At 38.5% G+C, this 20,841-nt stretch overlaps 1 protein-coding gene across 1 annotated transcript in view; it reads left to right on the top strand.

Annotated features, from left to right (window-relative positions):
* Positions 1-20,841, top strand: part of POLR3B (RNA polymerase III subunit B) — a 72,681-nt gene that overhangs the window by 39,128 nt on the left and 12,712 nt on the right. Inside the window, exons 20-24 of the mRNA XM_042050777.1 lie at positions 5,893-6,102; positions 7,951-8,109; positions 9,545-9,662; positions 10,154-10,296; positions 20,059-20,162. Coding sequence (XP_041906711.1) covers positions 5,893-6,102; positions 7,951-8,109; positions 9,545-9,662; positions 10,154-10,296; positions 20,059-20,162 — 734 coding nt within the window. The remainder of the gene's footprint in view (positions 1-5,892; positions 6,103-7,950; positions 8,110-9,544; positions 9,663-10,153; positions 10,297-20,058; positions 20,163-20,841) is intronic.

The following is a 20,841-nucleotide window of genomic DNA, read 5'->3' on the forward strand; positions in this document are numbered from 1 at the left end:
AGCACAACTCTGTGTCATGAAGAAACTGCCACTTCAGTTAGGTTTACTAAAGCATTTATTTTGTGCTGTGTGCTCAAAGCTGAAACACTGCACCTTTTGTGAGACTTCTCCAGCAGAATTAATAGCAAAGTAACTGCCTTATGCTGAACTGTCATGTTGAGCACATGAAAATGGCAGAAAGTAGCAAGATGCATGTCCTCTATTTAATTTTTTTTTTAAAGGGTGGGTGGGTGGAAAGAGGAGCAATGCAATCTTTTTCCTTACAGTTCTCCCCCATCCCATTATCTTTCCCCCACCCCTGAGTCTCTATTTTATGACTATTAGTCTCAGAAGGTTTGGTTAGTTACCACACACAGTTAAGCAGGATCAGTGTGTACAGAAAGCCAATTCAGTATCTGTGGAGTTCTTTTGTAGTTTTCTGTGTGAAGGTTTTTTTCCCGTTTTGTTTTGAGTGTCATTTGCAATTCATTGTCTGTGTTTTCTGAGGTTGGTGTATTCAGCTGCTTTGACCCTAGGTCTTGCACATTTAGCTCCTTGGATACAATCCTCTGACGTTCCTGCTGACGCTAGGAACACAAAAGCCATTGAATATCTTGAGCAATAAAAAAAGCCTTTGTTTCAGTTTGTTATGACAAAACACCTGACTCAAAGAATAAGCAGCTAGATAAAAGTAAATTTTAAAAGTTGGCACATGACTTGAGCTATATTTTGCTCTGTCTGAAGTGTCTGCAAACACCTGAAGCTTTTTGTAATAACTGCTTTAAAAAAACGCCACAATGAGTGGCAATACGTAGGGGCAGAGAAGATTTTTTTGTACACTTACCGATCAGATGAGACCTAGACAGTATTCCTGAAACATTGCACATACTTTTTTCTGTTTATTTTGGTGAAGAGATGTGATGTAGTGCTTCAAACTCCAACCTTTAAGTAACCATCCACTTTTTGTGCTTTCTTTCCTTGTACTGAAATTGCAGAGCAGCTCCTCGTCCAACACTGCCATGTGGAAAGTCTCATGTCCAAGTCCTCTGTGTCACTCCCTTGAGTGTCAAAACCTGGGGCAGTGCAGGGAGCCCCGGGGTTCAGGCTGGGAAAGGAGAGCCTTGTGCTTGTCAACACTGACCCCCACCCCCTCTGGCCGCATCACAGGGCTCTGCCAGCTGCTTTGGACAGTCTGTGAAAGCACAAGTAAATGGAGAGTGGACAGCAGAGATTCCAGTGAGGCCTGTAATCAAATGTTCCTGACAAGTGTTAGGTCCTAAAATATTAATGTTTCCTCAGGATAGCATTACATAGCCTGAAAAATACCTCCCTTTCATGGGTACATGAGTCATCTCGTTGGAGGACTAGGGCTGTGCTGAGTGACCAGACTGAATTTCAGTAAAATTAAATTGAAATTAAATCTCTCACTTTTGGCATAGATAATTTACCATATGTTGCAGGTTGAATTGTAAGACTGAGAGGAAGTTAGCTAGTAAATATAACAGCAGCTGCAAGGACCTCAGTTGAACATTCACATTTCAGTGCAAGGTTAACAGTTGTAGCTTAAAATCTCAGCAATATTTAAGATGAAAATACAAGAGTTTGTACTGTTTGCATTTAATGTGTTGGTGAAATAACGCTTAAGAGGATCAAAGGCTTCTACAGTTAGAGAAATAGTTCTAAATTGAGCTTTTTAATTCCATTAAGACATAAAAAAACAGTTTTACACATTGTACATCTGTGACTGTGTAAAAGCCTAATATGAGGAATGAAAACATACAGTTTTCCTGCCAGTAATCCCCCATATTGCACATGCACATGTGCTGCTGTGAAAGTGCTGGTGTGGGTACACAAAGCAAGCTGTACACTCAGAGCCCTACTGTGCACTGCAGCTTCAACCCAAATGGCATAACACAAGTCTTGACTAAGGAAAGGAAGGTTTGGGTGTTGATTGTTACTTTAGCCTCTGAAAGAAAAGGAAGTATTTGAGGGGACCAATGTAAGTGGGTGAGAGCTTTGTTGTAGAAGCTTATTGTGAAGCAAAAACTTTGATATTACAATGAAAAAGCCTCTTGCTGTATCATGTACATTCTGCTTTGCTTCTGTGAAGTAGGAAAGTCCTTTCTATGCTGCTCTGCCTCACACTGTAGCCAGCTGAATGCATTAAAATTGAGTTGAGAAGAAAAATATACTTCAAGGAACTGAGTGCTGGGGGTTTTGGACAGTTGCAAAAGCTCTTTGGTGGACTGAGAGTCAGAGTCCTCCCAAATTTTGTACAGCTAGCCTAGAGGCAGAGAATCTAAACAAACCTTAAAGCAAAACCAGCTGTTGCTGGTCATCACAGCTGGATCTGGGTGTGCTGTGGCCACAGCTCTGTTCTGCCACTGCTCTTTGAGGAGTGTTTGTGCTCTGCGACACGATCGCGTTTTGACACCTGTCCTCTCCTCGGTAGTAGGCACAGAGGTACTGAGGCACAAATGAGCCAAACTACTCCCCCCCCAACCCCTCTAATTTACCCATAATCTTTTTAACCCACCCCTTAATCTTTCTACTTTGAAAGGAGTATTTCCAATACTTAATGTCCAGATCACTTAATGCATGTACTGTAACAATCTGTCTGACCTGAGTTGGAGTCCCCTCCACAAGGTTTATCGCAGCATTTAGAAACTGTACTTCTTCCTCTCTTGCTTTGTGCTCATATAAAAGGACAGAATCATAGAAAATCCATGGTGAAAACAGAGGAAATACAGAATTAGAGCAATTCTTTTCTTGGCATGTGCAGTAATAGCCCTTTTGGCTCAAGTAGATTGATTTCTGTGTCCTTGTTAATTTTGATTGTACAGTTTAGTGTTGTAAGTAATACACCAGAGAATTGGATTAATGCTTATTTTAGCTGGCTGTTTGTTCTGGTGGGTTCTCAAAACTTTCAGCATCGGAATAACAATGCCTTGTTTATGCTAAATATCAGTAGGTAGTGTTTTTATAGTGATTATTTCACACTAAAGGATACTCAAATGATTCTTAAAAAGAAAAAAAAAACCTGTCAGGAAACGGAAAAAAGGAAAGAATGCACACGTGCATTCACAATGTATCAAGTACTGAGAAAAGCAAGAAAATGATCTTTGTTGTATCCAGGTCAACCTTGTGTGTTTTGCTTTAACCAGGGCTAATTACCAATGAAAAAAATTGGTTCTTGCTGTTGGGCTAATTATAAATGCGAGTCATTGTGAGCAGGGTTTGTTATGGTGAACTTTAATTATACTTTACTTTTGCTTGGTTGTTTGGCTGGAGCAAACAAGGGCTCTGTTCTTTCAGAGAGAAAACAGAAATAAAGCTAGTGACTTCCTTCATTTCAGCGCCCACACAGAGGGCTCGTCCTAACACACCAGTCCTCTGAAGAGAGCTGCTGCTTTATTTGAAATAAGCAGATTGTGGTTTGAGGCTGTGGTTTGTTAGCCCAGTTTAGAGAAAGCATTATTTGTATAACCATTAAATCCTAGCAATCAGGAATAATACTGCTGATATATGGCATGCTTTTTGGCTAATTTATTTAATTTGTGCTCTAGAATCACTCTCTAACCAGTGTTTTTCCTGCTAGGATATCTGTCATTGATATATATGTATATGTTTTCCATTTGATACAGCATTCACCTCCTGAAGAATAGCCTGAATACAGTTCATTATTGAGACTCACAATCTCAGTAATGTCAGTTGCTTCTGGCTCCCAGACAGTAGCAGTTCTGTTAGGCTTATCTGAACTGCTGAGAAAAATGCCAGTTTTGAAATACGTGAAACATTTTTAAAGAAATCATTTGTGTTACCTGAAATATGTAAAAGTGTCGTCTGAAATCCTTGATGTATAGAGGACTTCCACAGATTGTTACTGGGGTGTAAAGGACACCCTTAAAGTGTAAAAGATGGGTAAAACTGGTGCTCCAGACCTCATCCTGTCTTAGCATCCCTAACCAGTGAACCATAGCAGGTACAGCATCTCAGAGGAGAAAAAAATTGCAAGCGTTTTGAAAGTGATGTTTGGCATGACTTTCTCTTGGAAAGAGTTCTCTCAACACCAGGAAAATGTACCTATCTGTGAAACATTTAAACTGAGCTTCACTGCAACCTATCCTGAAAGGACACAAATTATTCATTCTAGATACAGAGGGGGAAAATGGTCTAAACCTCTTAAGTTTTTAATTTGTAAGCACATTTTCTTATCTGTATACTAGGAAAGCAGGGGTTTTGAGTCAAAAGTAGAATGGGAACAATGTCTAATTGAATTCTAAGATAATATCAGAGATAGTGGGGCCTTCAGGTGGTGGGCCTTGCAGGGTGGGACTGCAAAGGTCTTCAGTGTTGAGGAATCCAGGCCCTACCAGCTTGTGTCTTACTGGAGACAAAAAAATACTTTTCATGGATGATTATCCAAGAAAAAGACAGAAAAGCAACTACTAAAAAGCAAGAGACAAGTAAAGCCTGTCAACTCTGCCAGATTTTTTTTGTCATTTGAAAATGCTGTGCCCACGTCATTGAATCTACTTTCTAGAACCAGGGAAAGTCCAGGCCAGCTGTAACAGTTCATTTTCAGATGGTAGCTGTTGAGCTCTCTCTCCATTCTTGTCCTTGGGAGGGTAGACCTGTTGTGGTTTAGGAGAGAGCTTAGTGCTAAGGACAGGATAGGTCTTTGGAAATGGTTTTATAGTTTGATTTTCTAGACATTTTATGTAAATGGGAATTGCAAGTAGGTGCATGTAAAATGTGAAGCTGACCTCCCTAGTGAGCAGATTTGTGTTCAGATGTGCTTCCTGGCTATATGAAGTCTTCCTTATACACTGACTGCCTTGACCTTTCCAAGAAAGCAGCCAGACTCTGAAATTGCAGGAGAAAATGGAAGGGTTTTGAAAGACTTACATCCTAAGCACAAGTACTGCAGAATATTTAGCGCTTAAAACTTTAAAATGTTAACTTTTCAGACTGTAATTTCTGAATTGCTTAGAGACATAGCATAGTCTTGGTACAGCAAACTCCAATAACATATGATTGCCTTAACTTTTGTTCTGCTACACAACGGTTTATGTTTCCCTGCTGGGTGTTAATTATTTTTTCCTCAGATTTCAGGAGACACTTTGGCATTCTGATGGGACAGGGCCAAAAATTTCAGTCTCAAGCTGGGAGGTCTATACAAAAGGTTGAATTCTGAACTGTAAATTTAAAATTAATTTCATGTAAAAAGACAAACATATTACGAGTAGACTTCTACTGTAGTCTTTCTATCAATGATGCTTCTAATTTCAGAAAATAAATCAGACTTGGCTGCTGCTAGTGGTGTGCTTTGTTAATACTTTGTCACATTCTAACACAGGCTGCTGTGGAACTAATTATTGCCCAAAAAATGAAGGAAATGTGATGTTGAGGATGAAGAGCTTGATCCACAGTTTCTCTTGAACTCAGCAATAGTCTTTCTGTTGATTCTCATGAAATTTTGGATCAGGTCTCTGAAAGACAAGTTGAACTCCACAAAAAAACCCAAACCTGGTGGCTATGAGAACAATAAAAGGAAACTTCATACTTGCAGGATTCAGTGTTGTGATTAAAAAAAACCATCTTATTTGCATTTAGTCAAACAGCTTTTATTTCTTTTGTTATTGTTCTTTTTATATTGATGTTTAGTTTTTTCCTCTTTAAGAGAAAATGAATAATTCTTCTGGAAGCTTAAATTAAGAAACTACTTATATATTTATTTAAATATAATAATGTAAAGTTGTTTTGGTTTGGATTCTTTTATTATTTTTCCCCTTCTTTTCTTGAAGGATTTCTGTGTGATTTTAATTAATTTGCTTTTTGGTGATTTTTTACCCAAAACATTTCTAGAATAGTCACTAATGTTCACTGCTTTTGTTTTTCTTTTACATGCAGGTACTATTGGATACAACCAAAGAAACAGGATAGATACTCTGATGTATCTGCTAGCCTATCCACAGAAGCCAATGGTAAAAACAAAAACAATAGAACTGATAGATTTTGAGAAACTCCCTGCTGGACAGAATGCCACAGTCGCTGTGATGAGCTACAGTGGCTATGATATTGAAGATGCTCTTGTCTTAAATAAGGCCTCTTTGGACAGAGGTAAGATCCATCAACTTTTTCCCACTTCTCCAGTGTGTGTTCCAATATATATTCTTATAAACTTGTTTTCTCCTTGTGTTATCCTTTAGTAACTTGTATTGCAGTTACGAGCATTAGATCTCCAGTTAAGAAATTGAATTCCCAAACTGCTTTGAATGCTTTTGTTTGTTTTCTGTATTAGTGATTGTAACTCCATGCATACAATAGTGTGGTGAAGTTGCCAACATGCATATAAACTTCTGAGTCAGGATATTATAAGACAAAAAGGCTAACTTCTGACCTCAAATAAAAAAGTGTAAGTACTTAGTTTACCAAAAGCATAAGGCATGAGTTAATCTGTTCTGTTGGGCTTGCTTTTTAGATGGTTGCCTGAACCTTTGTTCATTACTAACAGAGAGGTCTCATTATTTCCACCAGTAACAAAAGCAGTAGATGAAATTAGACTTGTGAATGTATTTAGGAAAGGAATACAACCCGAGGCAGTTTGTATCTTTGGGAACTTGGTGTTCTGAGGGTGCAATAGCAGTATTGCCTACTTTCTGAGAGAAAATAATAGTATTGTCTAAAGCAAAATAATCTAGTGTTTATGCAGAGCCAAATTAATTAACCTGCTTCCTTAAAATACCAAATCTGTGGTGCAGTGTATGTACTAAAAGTACATAAGTACCAAAGGGAAGGTTAACTAACAGGGGCCCATGTCTGTGTAGGTCTAGCCTGTCTCGCACTCTCTACACTTCTTCAGCACTTCGTATTAATGCTGCTGAGGGCTGGAGGAGAGTTGCCTGAAAACTTAGTCTCTCTTCTCTCCCTTTTCTAAATAAATTCCTATGAGAGCAGGCGTAGTGCAGTGATCAAATTGGTTTTAGTTTCGGGTGGCCAAAATCAGATTCTTCCATCACTTTATTCCCCCCCTCCCCAGCTCCCTTCCTCCTAGTTGCTAGGCAGCAATAATAGTATTCCTAGACATGTATCTTTGGCATTAATGTCTGCTGCATTTAATTTATGCCTCCTTTTCTAAAACAACAACAGGCATGATTTAAAACTGAATGTTTTCTTTTCTGGCAGACTGGTAACATTTAACAGGGACTGTGGTGCTTGTCAGGAATTACTTGACATAATCTAAAGATATAGATGTACTGTATGTGGCCACAACCATCTTTCAAATGAACTAAAATAATGCAGGATTATTAGCAAGCCTTGCTCTTGGCTCTCTGTAGTTCTAAATGTGATTAAAGTCTCTAGTATTGTGGTTAGTTGCTGTACTTGTAGAGAAATTCCAGAGATTCTACTTTTCTCATCTAAAGCCCAAAACCTGTTATTTTATAATAACAGGTAATTCAGAATACTTTCAGCTGAGGGAAAAAAGAGTAATGGGTTGATTATACTAAACACTTGCTCAGTACTTTCCTGGTAGGCTATCTTATGCCAGCCACAAACACGAGTAAAAGTTCAGGTTTCTTAGACCTCATGAAAGGAAGGGGTGCTGCTCTCCCCCTGTTACAGTCTCCTCTCCCATGTTACATCTTCCTGGAGACCACAAAAACGATTCAAGAGAAATGATGTGTGCATGTATGTGCAGAGATACAGAGGCAGATTAGCACAGTTCAGGATTAGACTGTAGTGCACTATCTAAAAAAAAGCAGCATACATGATCTGATGTTTAAATTGTGCACCACTAGGTACCCACGTACAACGTTATGCATATTCAAGCTAATGAATAATCTAACTAATGAAAAATATTTCATATTCTGTAGCTCAGCAGGTGGATCAGACTTCTTGGTTCATTCTGATCATGTGTTCTAAAGGATCTTTGAACTCCTAGGCAGATGAGTTTGTGTTCCATTTTAGGTTTCGGGAGGTGTCTTGTGTACAAGAATGCCAAGTGTACGCTGAAGCGTTACACAAACCAGACATTTGATAAAGTGATGGGGCCGATGCTGGATGCAGCTACCCGTAAACCAATCTGGCGCCACGAGATTTTAGATGCTGATGGTATCTGCTCTCCAGGTAGGTCAGACTGCATGTTCACTCATGGCATGGTCATTGTCTAAGTGGAAATTAATGTTCTGTCAGTATTTCCTGTGCACCTTGTTTTATACTTAGCGTTTGGGGAGTTTTTTTGTCTTGAAGATGACACCATTGTAATGGAAAATTTTAAAAAGTTGGTTCCTGAAAGCAGCATGTTACCAGTCATTGGTGGGGGGTAGGAGTGGTTTATGCATGAAAAAAGGTAGCTTTATACTTAAGTAGAAGAGTGAGTCTTCAATAATGTGAATCTACTGAAGCGTTAGAATTTGTATTGTTATATTCCCAAACTGGCAAGTTTTTAGTACCGTAGCTTTTTTTTGTTTGTCTGTCATGTACTGTTGTTTCCATAAGGATAGAGATAGATTTCTTATTATTTTGATTTCATGTATCAAAATCTCCTAGCAAGATATCAGTGAATGCAGTTGTTTGAGGAAGTAAAACCTTGTGGTTTTAACACTTTAGAAAGATGTTTTGAGAGAGATAAGAAAATAAATAAATAGAAATACAAAGATAGGTGTATGACTTTCCAGCAGTAATAGATTTGAGAAAGAATCCTCCCATACTGTCATCCTTTAGTTAGAAAATGGCTTAATAGATCTGCTAAGATCTAGTAAGAAATGTGTCTTAAAGGGCACTAAACTTAATTCCATTATAGTAGCACAATTGGGTCAATTTTGCTCTTCAACACATCACAATGGAGCTTTCAAAGTTAATTAAGAAAAAAGGCAAGAATCTTCTGAAGTATTGGATAGATAGGACTGGGCTGGACTCCAGACTGAGACTGTTCTCAGCATGTAGGTAAAAACCTATTTGAGATAGTTCATGTGGACAGAAGAGAAACAGGCTGAAGTTCAGTGTAATTTAGTGGAGGAGGTGGGAGGTAGGTACTTGGTGTGCAGTTGTATCATTGGGCATCTTACTGATCTGGTTTTCAATGTAAAGGGCAGGATAGGGGAATGGAGCAGGGAAAAGCTGTGTATGACACCAGTATCAATAGAAATATGTAAATGCAAGGAGAGATTGAGAGTAGTCTTGCACAGCTCACTGTGGAATGGTGGGCTGTCTCAAATTTAGGTGTGAATTTCTAAAATTTGTCATTTAAAGTGTTCCCTGTTAATTTTCTCCATACTTAGAGCAGATGACTTCAGATGGTTTTGTGCAGTCTTTTGACCCAGGGTATGGTGAATAGCTGTTCTCATAGTGCACCCAGCATGCTAGCTGTTCGGATTTGGTTTAACAAAGAAAGCTGGTTTAGTGATTCTCTTACCATTCAATATTTAATAAAATAATAGAGCATACTTCTTGGGCATATTCCTCCCAATTTGTCTTCCATCTTACATTTTTTTTAAAAGCTTGAAATATATTTCTAACACAGACACATTTTCATGGTGCTTTTTCTTCTTGTTCTCTGTAGGTGAAAAAGTAGAAAATAAGCAAGTCCTTGTGAACAAATCTATGCCAACTGTGACCCAGACACCTCTGGAAGGAAGCAGTGTGCCTCAGCAGCCACAGTACAAAGATGTGCCAGTAACGTATGTTACAATATAACTTTAGAGCTGGGCAAATTACATGAAGGAGAGAGGTGTTGGAGAAAATATTCAATTCTAGAAAACTCCCTTCTTCAACTATAACTATATTTGGCTTTTGTTTGTTTAATGGAAGATCAAGAAATTTGCAATATATGAGAAAGTTTTTGCTGTCAAGAAGAGCCCATGTGAAAAAAAATATACCTTGTTCTTTACAAGTTCAGCTTAATTCTCCCTTAGTTCCTATTGTAGCTCTTAAATTTTTTTTTTCCAGAAATATGCTATACTCTGGAACTTATATGTAAGCATACATACATAAACATATATATATATATATGTGTGTATATATATATATAAGATCTTTTCTCCCCATATATAAGTTCCATAATGATTACAGTTTGGTCAGGAGCCTACCTAGATAGTATAATACAGATAGTTGTCTGTAACTTGTGTTTGGTTCATCGAAATAAAATTAATGTTCTGGCTTCTTTTACTAGCTACAAAGGCGCCACTGATTCTTACATTGAAAAAGTAATGATTTCATCAAATGCCGAAGATGCTTTCTTGATCAAAATGTTGCTGAGGCAAACCAGACGTCCAGAAATTGGAGATAAATTTAGCAGTCGTCATGGGCAGAAAGGTAAAGGACACATTTAATAAAAATAAATTCATGTTGTATATGCCTACTATACATACATAATATCATCATGTATGTTTCCATTGATTGGTTCAGATCTTTTATGAATACAGTGATAGAAGCCCGTATCCCTTTTTTTGATTAAGTTCACCTAATTTAGCAATGATGTTACTGAAACAGAGAAGTATTGGCAAAAACAACTCTCGGTTGATCTATGAATCTGGAAAATACAGTAGTTGCCCATTTTAAACAAGAACAGGTTTTGAGGTTTGGTTGGGCTTTTTTCCTAAGTGAGAATTTGGGTTTAGGTGATAGATTTGTCAGTGGGTTATCAAGGGAGAGACTGGAGAGATTCTGAAGGGACAGAAAAGATGAGAGATGAAACTGAGATGTTTGCAGGTCGGTACAGACGTTCTGCTCTAAAGGCAAGACTGCAGGTAGATAGCTCAGGACCATGGTGTAAAAGGGAAGCAAATCAGGAACACAACTAGGAGTGCACCAGCAGAGAGCAGAAAGAAAGGGAGAATGTTTTTTAAAAATACACCTGGGACGTGATCTGGAGCACCTCTGGATCTTCAAACCAAAACCTGAAAATGAGTACCTACTAGGAAGCTGTTGGTGGCATGCAGTTCTCAAGTTCTAATGTTACTAGGAAAATGAAAATCAGGAACCTTCTTCCATATCTGCTGAAAAAAAGCAGTGAACTACCTTTGACCTGAATGTAAAAAAATATGAGTCTCAGATCATCCTCTGAATCTCAAAAGAGTTGGAAGAGTGTTAAGAAAGAAGTGACTGAAAACAGTCTGACTGTAACCAACTTAAAAGCATGTTTTGTTCCTATTGGTGTCAGTGTGGGACAGGTTTTGACACGTTCTCATCATTCTGTAGTCTTGGAAAATCGAGATTTGTAGTATTCACAGCATGACCTTCTGCCTTAGTGTATGTGCCGTGCTATTACCTGAGCGTTGTTAAATTTTTAGCTCTTACTTTGGCTTGAGAACATTCCTTGGTCTCTTGTCAGATGTGATGGAGAGGCAAAGAGGTTGATATTACCAAATCCTTTCTACTGCAGCCTGTACACCCCTTGTGATCCTGTCTTAATAACTACTGGCCAGGTGTAACTGAAGTGAAAGGCTGCATCCTTGTCATGAGATACAGAGCTAACCACAGTAATCCACATTTCTGTAGCGTCCAGGTTAGGTGGTCAGGACATCTACCTACAGCAAACCTGTCAATCAGAAGAGGTAAAATGGGTGCAAAAGGCAGTAGTTGATCACAATGACAGCTGTTACTAGATGTTGCTTCAAGTTTGTGTGTTATCTGTTAAGAGTACCTAATACTTGCTAATGCTTTCTCAGTACTTGCAGCTCTCTCCCAGGTCACTTGTAATTCCACAGTGTCTTTCCACAGACCCACAAAACTGGTTTTTGAAGCTCTGTGTTCTCAGGGAATACTTCCTTTGTTTCTGTTGTTACTAAGGAAGAGAAGCTCTTCTGATAAGCATTGAAATATTTTTCTTGATTTTATATGGCTTTTGATCTAAAAATACAAAGCTATTCCCACAGAGTCCCCAAGTGATTTGGAAACCAGTACTGTTGAAGGTTTTAAAAAAGTAAAGATGCAGCAGTGCATACTTGACTTTCCTTATAAAATTGAGTCAAGTTCTTGCCCTACAGCCTTATAGGATAGTTTTGGTAAGTGAGGGGAGGAAGATCATTAGCTTTAGAGGCAAACAGAAAGAGTTGAGCAATTGGAATGGTTCAACTGCCCCATTCTTTCCTTTTCTTAAGGAAGATCCTCCTCCAGGAAAATTTTGTGTAGATTCTCTTTCAAATACTTATTTAGTCTCATACACGGTGAAGTTGTGCAGTGCTTAAAAGCCTGTGAGCATTGTTAGAGCAGCACCTATTTCTTGATGTAGCTTTGTCTAATTGGACCCTTCTCCTTATAAGTGGTATGCATTTTAGCATTTTAGCAGCAAGTTATTATATAACAGTACAATCAGTACTGTGCAGGACAAATTTTCTTATTAGAATTTTTTAAAAAAGCCTGTGAATTATATTAAAGAAGCCTCTTGGTTAATCATGATAAATATTTGCAGGGATTTGCATGAAAAATTTAAGCAGGTTAGGTTTTTCTCCTAGTTTAAGCTATTAAAATGCACCTATTGAAATAGTTGAACAGAATGTAAATAGAACTGATTTTCATATCCCTCCAAAAATTAATAAAAAGAGTGCTCCACAAATGTAGAACCCACGAGTGAGAAGAATGACAGAAGGAAGCAGAATTGTGTCAGGTAGGCTGCAGTATGGCTTTAGGGTGCTAAGGGCCTTCCATATGACAAAAGGAACATAAGACATCTAACAGCCTAGAGCAAGCAACTACCTGTGGAAATCCCAGGGTGATGAAAAGCAATATCCTAAATGCTGTAGGAAACTTTAAGGGCACCTATAATTATGCCTGGCATTTCATCAGGTTAACAGTGGCTGATCACCCAGTGTCTGTGCTTGGGACCTGTAGTAATAATAAGCCAAACCCATCAATTATTTAGAATGTCACTTTCAGCTTGGTTTTGGAGATAGGAGCAGGAACATTGCAACAGAGTTACATTGTTACAGAGTTTGCAGGCATGTGCCTGTAGCTATCCTGTACATCAATCTGTAGTAATCCCTTGTGATCAGAGGAGTGATCATATTCCAAATTATTACATTTTGCTAGGACTCACTTACTAGCCTTCCTGGCAATAAACCTCTCAGTTTTGTAGTGCATTATAGAAAAAGATGTAACACTAAACAGGAGAAAGGAGAAGATAACTTTTGGTAGATACTAAGAAAAAAATACTGACAAGAACAGTGGAGTTCACTGTTTTGCAGCTTAACTGTACAATGAGGAAGCCAATACTGACAATAGCAGGACTGGAGAAAAGGCATGAAAAGGAAAGGGAGAATCTCCTTTGAGAGCTTTTTAACATTGCATCTAGTACCATCCTCTGACATCAAACTGGGCAAGGATCAGTCATATCAGAAGAATATAGACAATCATGAAACAGAAATTATAATACTAACAGTTTAACTTTTTCTATTGAGAGAATTTGTAATTAGCTCTGAATTGATTCTCTCGTCTTGGTCTGAATGCAGGTGATTACCACTTCAAGTTTAATTTGTGACTGTTATCTTTAAGCCTGTCATAGGGCCACTTAAACATGTAATGAGCTTAAACTAGCAAGTACCTTGGTTCAGTGGGAAGGAGGAAAAGCATATGGCTATCTGCATTGCAGTCTTTTTCGTGTAATATTTTTATTTTCTAGAAGGAATGCGTGAAGATGAGATTTGGTTTCAGGGAATCGTAGTAGTGGTGGGTTCTAAATAATGAAATATGTGCAAAATAAGAGATTGCACAAACCACGTCTCAAACTTTTTGATGGGCTTTTTGCTGTATTCCAAATTGATATGTATTTCAAAGCTGTGCTTTGTCACTGGAGCAGAAGGAAGCAGAGTAAGGGAATTAGAAAGCGTCTGGGATACAACAGATTAAATCTCACAAACCAGCTTTAGCCTTTTGTTACAGAAAAGCCTTTCATTAAATATGTAGGTAGATTTTGTAGGCCTCTGTAATAATACAGATCTATGTCACTGCCTCTGTATTTGCTGCCTTCCTTGTGTCCTCTCACATGTCAACATGGTATTGGCAAGGGTCACCACTTCTGGCCTGTCCACCACACCCTCTTTTCACGTGCGTCCGTGGTTTAAGTACACTCCTCCCAAGATGACTGGAAAAGGTTGCCTGTCCTTCAGTGCCTCTCAAGAAAGAAGTACATGGGGAGAAGGAAAAAAACCCAAGCAAATGAGGCCACCATGTTGTCTTCTGAAATGCAAATATTTTGCTTTATTTTAATATTAATCTTCAAACTGAATGTTGCAGTAAGATCTTTTGGTCTGGGACTGTCTCTATAGCCTGTAAAGTCAGTAAGCTTCTAGTGTCTCACAGATAAATCCTCTCTGGTAGTTGTCCTGAACTGCAGGACTTTGTTTTCACTGTGTTGCATCATATATTTTCCAGAAGGATAAAGAAACTTTTTTGGTTAATTATTTTGTTGTTTTAATCTTGTATTCCTCAAGCAAAGTCACTTTTCAAAGCACAGAAGGCAAAAGGATTGTTAAGCTAAAGAAGCTTCATCTGAGTTCCATACAAAGTAAATTATTATATTTCCAGATTTCCTCTTGCTTTGCTACAAGTCACAATGAGGAAAAAGTTGGGCTCCTTTGATGTGAAAAAAAGCAATATAACACTTCTCTGAAAGAACATTTCTCAGTCTCTCATGTGAAAAAGGATTAACACCTCCAACAAAGGTCCTGTAGATCACAGAACTAAGCAGCAATACTGAACAGTATTCCTGAGGAGTGGAAAAACTGTATTTAAGCAAGAGATTGTTTGAACTGGCAAACAGAAGCTTTTTAATAGCTGAAGATCTAAGATAAAGGATTAAACCTTTCTGAAGTATCTGCACTTAAACAACTCTAAAGACAAGGAAGCAAGTTTAAATTCATGAAAGATGGTCTTTGTTTTCCTAAATGAACCGTGTTCTTTAGTGTCAAAACAAAATCCATTCACAGCATTATCAACTACATAAACTTCATGACAATACCACTTGTCTACCAAAGCAAGTCTGACCTTGCTTACTTTCTGAAATTTTTACTAGCTTGATCATCTGCCATCTGCTTGCCTAATTTCATAGTGGAGATGAATTTATCTTTTTCCTTTTAGTGGGCACTTGTACAGTACGGAGAAGCAGAACATTTAAAATGAAATGTTAGTTCTAAATGGCTACTTGTGTCATTTCCCCCCATGTTATAAGTCAGACTTAGTACTTTATCTCTAATAGAGCATCAGTGGTTTTATAGCAATTAAATGGTTGAAGTGGCATTAAAAGGAATTTGCTCTTAATCGACTGCAGGAATGCGGGATGATTAGTAGTTATTAGGCATCACTGAAGGTAGGGATTTCTTGCCATATTTTTATCTTCGGAAGTTGAATTTGAGAAAATGTCAGAATGCCATTAAAACTTCCCATACTGTTTTTTCTATTTATTTTTAACAAAACTGCTGCTTAGCTTGCTGTCTTAAGAAGAAAATAACTGCATTTTTTATCTCAAGCAGCAAACAGGTAACCTTCTGACCTTTTCAGTAAATCCTCAACTGAACCTCTGAAATTAGGGTGATTTAGCATTTTATGGCACAGAATAAAAATCTCTAATTCTGTTTCCAAATAGTGTATCCTGAAAACACATTTTATTAAGCTCTTGACTCATTCAGCCATGTGTATTTTGTAAAGTTCCTATGGTTATTGTTTTACAATAGCTGCTTCCAGAAGCATTGTAAGGGTTTCAATTAATCAGCTCTTTGTGTGCTTCAGACTATGCAAATTTATCACATCAGACCATTCAGCAGCTCATGGGAAAGCAGTGTACAAACTGTATTGTCTTCTAGCACCTCCTCTCATTTAGAGTGATGTTTTTAATAAGAAAACTAATCAAGTTTACTTATGCATTATTTATCTGTTAATTTTAATTCTGTTCTTTACCTCTTATGTCAAACGGGATGTAGCAAGTGATATGATAGATCAGTGAATGATTCAATACTGAACAAAGCTTATGTGATGCAGCACTTTTTTTTCTTCAAGACTTCTTTTATGCTTAGTTAGCCAACACAGTATGTAATTAGAGAGTTTTGAAGCAGCTGTACATTTTTTGTTCAGCCTTACTAATTTTTGCAAATCTGTCACTTGTCCGTAACATACAGCGCTGTGTTACAGCTACAACTTTGCTTAATTATGTGACGTAGTCTTATTTCTCAAGAGTATTTCCAAATTCTGGCAAACTGGCAAAGCTAAAATAGATGCCTTTCAAGTCAGTTTTAGCTCTTTTACCACCGTATCATTAGAATAAGTAAACAAGCACGTTTAGTAATGCGCTTCTTTTTATCTTGCTGATAGAAACTGGTATTGCTGCTGCTTCTATTCACATCGTCTCCTTTGCTTCTAATGTCCCTCCTGCTGGTAGTAATTAGTTTTCTATATTAGGTTGTTTTGACTTATTTGATGATTTTTTTTTTTTCATTTGGCGTGTGTGTGTATAGAAGGCACCTTATCGTGGCCTGGTGAAAAACTTTCCCATACTGTTGTGTTCTGTCCCTGCCCCCTCCCGGCCGCCCCCCTTCCCCCTCTGCGCCGAACCGAGGTTTTACAAGTCTGGCTGCGCTCGTGTTTGTCAGCAAACTGTAAAAGCAGCCACACGAAAGGTACCAGCTCTGGAAACCTGAGTTTCTCCTGATTAGGGAAAGAAACTCAGACAAAAGTACAGGGGCGAGGGGCTCTTTATGCTGTCAGTGCCTTGTGGAGGTACATGGGTTTGAGATGCTGTCAGCATTGATGCTGATAGCGTGTGTGGGGCTGGGGGCCATCAAGCGTAGTCAGGGGGCTGTCATTTATTGGCTGCCATACAATAGCATTGAAAAACACTGCCTATGGCTGTTCTATACTTGCATGTTAAACCACTGTGGATGTCTGATTTAAGGTTATTCTAATTTAAACTGTTACCCTTGCATTAAGCTGCCATGCTTATTAATCCACTTTTTTTTTTCCTTCTTTTTGATATCATAAAAGAATTTCTTAGCATTTTCACTGATTTTCCCTCTAAGGTGACATTACAAAATTTATACACAAAAGGTTTTTTTCTTAAATTTAATTTGTTGTTAAATTGAAACGAAATGAGATGTAGCAAGTTGCTAGATGCTTTCTTGCTCAAGCACATAACCCTCTTGTTAATCCACATTAAAAAACACATTTTGTTTTTTGTTTTGGCTGCAGCCTTTTCTGGTTGTTAATACTTGATTCTGGTCCCAGATGAGACATCAGAATGTATAGGTGAGAGCCATTCAGGCCCACTGCAGTATAGAATTTAGTCTCAAGTTGTATTGCTTCATTTCAGATGCAGCATATAAAAATTGCGACAGGGAGGGAAATGAATGAAACCAAATTATTTTGTATGTCCTCTTATGAATGCTGGGGATCAATTTTCATGTGATGTCTAAATCAGTAACAATTAAGAAATACTAACCTCTAGTAAGAGCCACAGAGCAAAACAGCCTCCTAGTTTGAGTGTGCCTTATTTATGAATATTGTATGGGGAGTAGTTGAGCAGCTCAGTTGTGAAATGCAGTTCGTACTTGAGCAGGGCTTGGAACTTGGGGCTGTTTTAAATCCAGCCTCCACTCCTTTACTGTTGTATTAGCCAGTTGCAAGTGATAATTCCACTTACATGGATTAATTCATTTGATCGCTTTTTTGCAGCTGTTTGCTTGCCTGGTGCTGCTCTACTGCATAAAAAAGAGTAGCAAATTCAGGAGCTTAAAGTGTAGACCTGCAAGCATTGATCTCCTAAAGAGCTTCTGAAAGTAAGCGATTGCAAAATAACATTTTGAAATAAACTGCAGTTACTTGCTTTTAGAAGTAGCACTGTATATAGGAAAGGTGTCTTTCAGCTTTTTTAACAGTTGAATGAACTTTCTTAAAACATAGGCTATGAAGAAGTTTCTCTCTGTCCTCTAAATACACACAGACATGCTATAGATCTGCTACAGGCTCAGCAACTTTGTAAAATGCAGAAGCTTAGAACTGAGGCTTTATAGCTTTCCCTTTTTTTCTTTTTTCCCTTTTTTTTTCCCTCTCTGTAAAATAGAAACTTTATAAATGGCCTAGTGAGCTTCACATTGCTGGATTCTGTCTAAATATTTTGTTTTTAACTTCTAAGCTCATTATGCTGTCTTTGTGTTAACTTGTATTAAAATCTGTCAGCTATGACTGGTCTCATAACCACAGTCAGCGGACCAGAATAAGTTAATTATTTACTTGTGTCACTAGTGCTCTTCATCTAATGAAATGCACAGCTGTGTTAGATCTGCAGTTGGGTGTGTAGGTCCTATTGTTACACAAGTCAGCGGAGGGTAGAAGCCGCTATGATGGAGAACCCTCAGTTCTTTCTGGTGTTCTGCCTTTCTGTGTCGATTTCATGGATCTTTTATCATTCACTTTCACACAAAACAAACAACACAGTGGCTCTCTGCTATGGGAACCAGCTTGGCATATAAAAGGTTTTCAGAGCCTAAAGTAATTTTAAGTTAGCTAAGATTTAATTTTTGGCTTACAGGTGCCGTGAAGTCCAGATGCAACATAATGCTTTCTTAGAAGTAAATGCAAATAAGGCAGAATGCATGCACAATAATACACATATAAGAGAGTATTTATGTATAAAATTTTAGCACAAAAAAAGCTGTGCAAGGAAGAGGTAGTGGGTTGGTTTGAGTTGGGTTTTTTTTTATTTTCAGCAAATGATTGCTGCTTGGCAGGGAGGGCTGGAAGGATGTTATTGATTTATCACAGTAGAACAATGAAAATTAGTTTCAATAGGTTTAAAAACTAAATACAACAGCACACACACCCTTGCCCCAGACGTTTTTTTTTCTGCTCCCTTCCCCCATACTTACCATTCTCATTCTATTAACTACTGTCCCATACACCTATCCCTGTCTTGCTTGGACAGTGGAAGAGGAGCTCCCTCCTGAGCAGACGCCAATATCCCCCTGTGAACTGGCTGGTCAGGGGATGCCTTTTTAGGGATGTAACCAGTACCCTCAGTCTTCCAGGAGCCCCCTCCACTCCAAGACTGTTCCCAAAGCGTGCTCTGGCACAGTTGCGGCAGGCTGATCTCAAATAGCTTGCAGACTTTTTCAGCTCTAAGGGCTTCTGGAAGAAATTGTCCAGCTGAAACAGTAGCTTTGGTTCAAAGGAGTATGGGCTTAAGCAGCTGCATTTTAGCACCTGAATTTGAATGTTAGATCTCTTGATCATTTATGGCTGCAGTATGTTGATCTGCAGAATCCACTATAGAAAGTTGTAAGGGTTGGAAGGAAAGTTTTGAGATGTATGATAGACCATTTTAAATGAGTTTTCGTGTTCCTGTTTATTCTTTCTGCAATAGTTTTAGAGTTTGGAGGGTTTTCTTTGTTTTATATCCAATACTGATAGAGACTGAAAAAAGCCTCCAAAACTTTTAAAGGGACAGTTTGTGTTCATGGACTGACAAAGTAAAATCAGTCTGTGGAGTGGATTGTACTTGGTAATTCATCGATAACAGTCTTTGCTCAGCAAACAGATGTTACCAGAAAAAAATCTTTGTTGTTTTTTTATTCATTTTCCGCTACTTACCTCTTCTCAGTCCCTGTCAACGTCCCATTTGATGTGTTTTTATTGACAGTATTTAGCAGGGATACATATGATAAATAAATTTCAAATCAATAATAATTTTGTATGGTCAAAGATGTAACCTAAGAGGCCAAATTTCTTAATTTTTTTCTTTCAGGAAATTATAGCATCAGCTTTAAAAACTAGGTCCCCCTTGAGATATTCCAGTTTGACTGGATAGAAGTTTCTAGTTGCTTCTGAAAATAGGATCCAAAGCTTTCTTCCCTAATTTGCTCACTCACAAATCACTGGGAGCATTATGTAAGGGTATGCTTATTTTGTCAGTCCTGTCACAAGGGCTCTCTTCTACTCTGCAGTTTGGAAGTACCAGTCATGATAATGAATCCGGGTAAAAAGTGATCCATGAGAAAGAGAGGAGGAGGAAAACACTGAAGAAAATCTGGTGATGAGCGTCAGCCCTGCTGGTGGTTTGCTGTTTTGTGAATTGAAATGTTTTCTCTTCTGCAGGGGTGTGTGGACTGATTGTTCCTCAGGAGGACATGCCATTCTGTGATACAGGGATCTGCCCAGATATCATAATGAACCCTCATGGCTTCCCATCGCGTATGACGGTGAGTGGTGCTGCTCGATTCAAGAGACACCGTCCCCCAAGAGGGAAAGAGAAGGGGATCAGCCACTAGAGACAAAAAAGCTTGAAGCATGATTTCACTGAGAATATTCTCCAGTCATCATGCCATGACACTTGTTCTGCTATGAGGAGTCAGCCCTCTGTTTTCACTGTTTTGAAACATCCTACTGTAAAAGGAGTAGGGTTGCAGGCTCTTTGTGCATCGTTCTCATTTTGTTCTGTGTCAAGCTAAGAGGAATGCAACTGAATACTTCGCTTACACCCCTTCTGTTTGTAAATTTCTTGCTCTTCCTCTTCCTTCCCTATTGCCTGTGCCCACTAGTTTGGCTGGGGCAGACTGGGAGGTGAAGGTTGTAGAGGAGCTTCAGTTATAGGTCCAGACCTATAAAACTTCTTAAATTATACATGCCTCCCTGAAACTGAGGCAAGTTTTGCACCTGTGCTTCAGGGTCGCACTGAATACCTGGCCTTTGTGTGGGACCTCAGTGCTTCCTTTATACAGCCTCTGACCTTTCTTCCTTTGTTAGCATCTTCCCTTCTGTTCCCCCTGCTGCACTGCAGCGAGTCACTCTCCAAGGCTGTTTCCTACAGCAGATGGCCACTCTGGATCCTGCCCATTTTTCAGATAACTGGAAGAAGTGGAACTGCCTGACTTGGGACCT

This window comes from Corvus kubaryi, unplaced genomic scaffold (genome assembly GCF_017639235.1).
Source record: "Corvus kubaryi isolate FWS band 111438036 unplaced genomic scaffold, C.kubaryi_AGA036_p1.0 74, whole genome shotgun sequence".
Classification (NCBI taxonomy): Eukaryota; Metazoa; Chordata; class Aves; order Passeriformes; family Corvidae; genus Corvus; species Corvus kubaryi.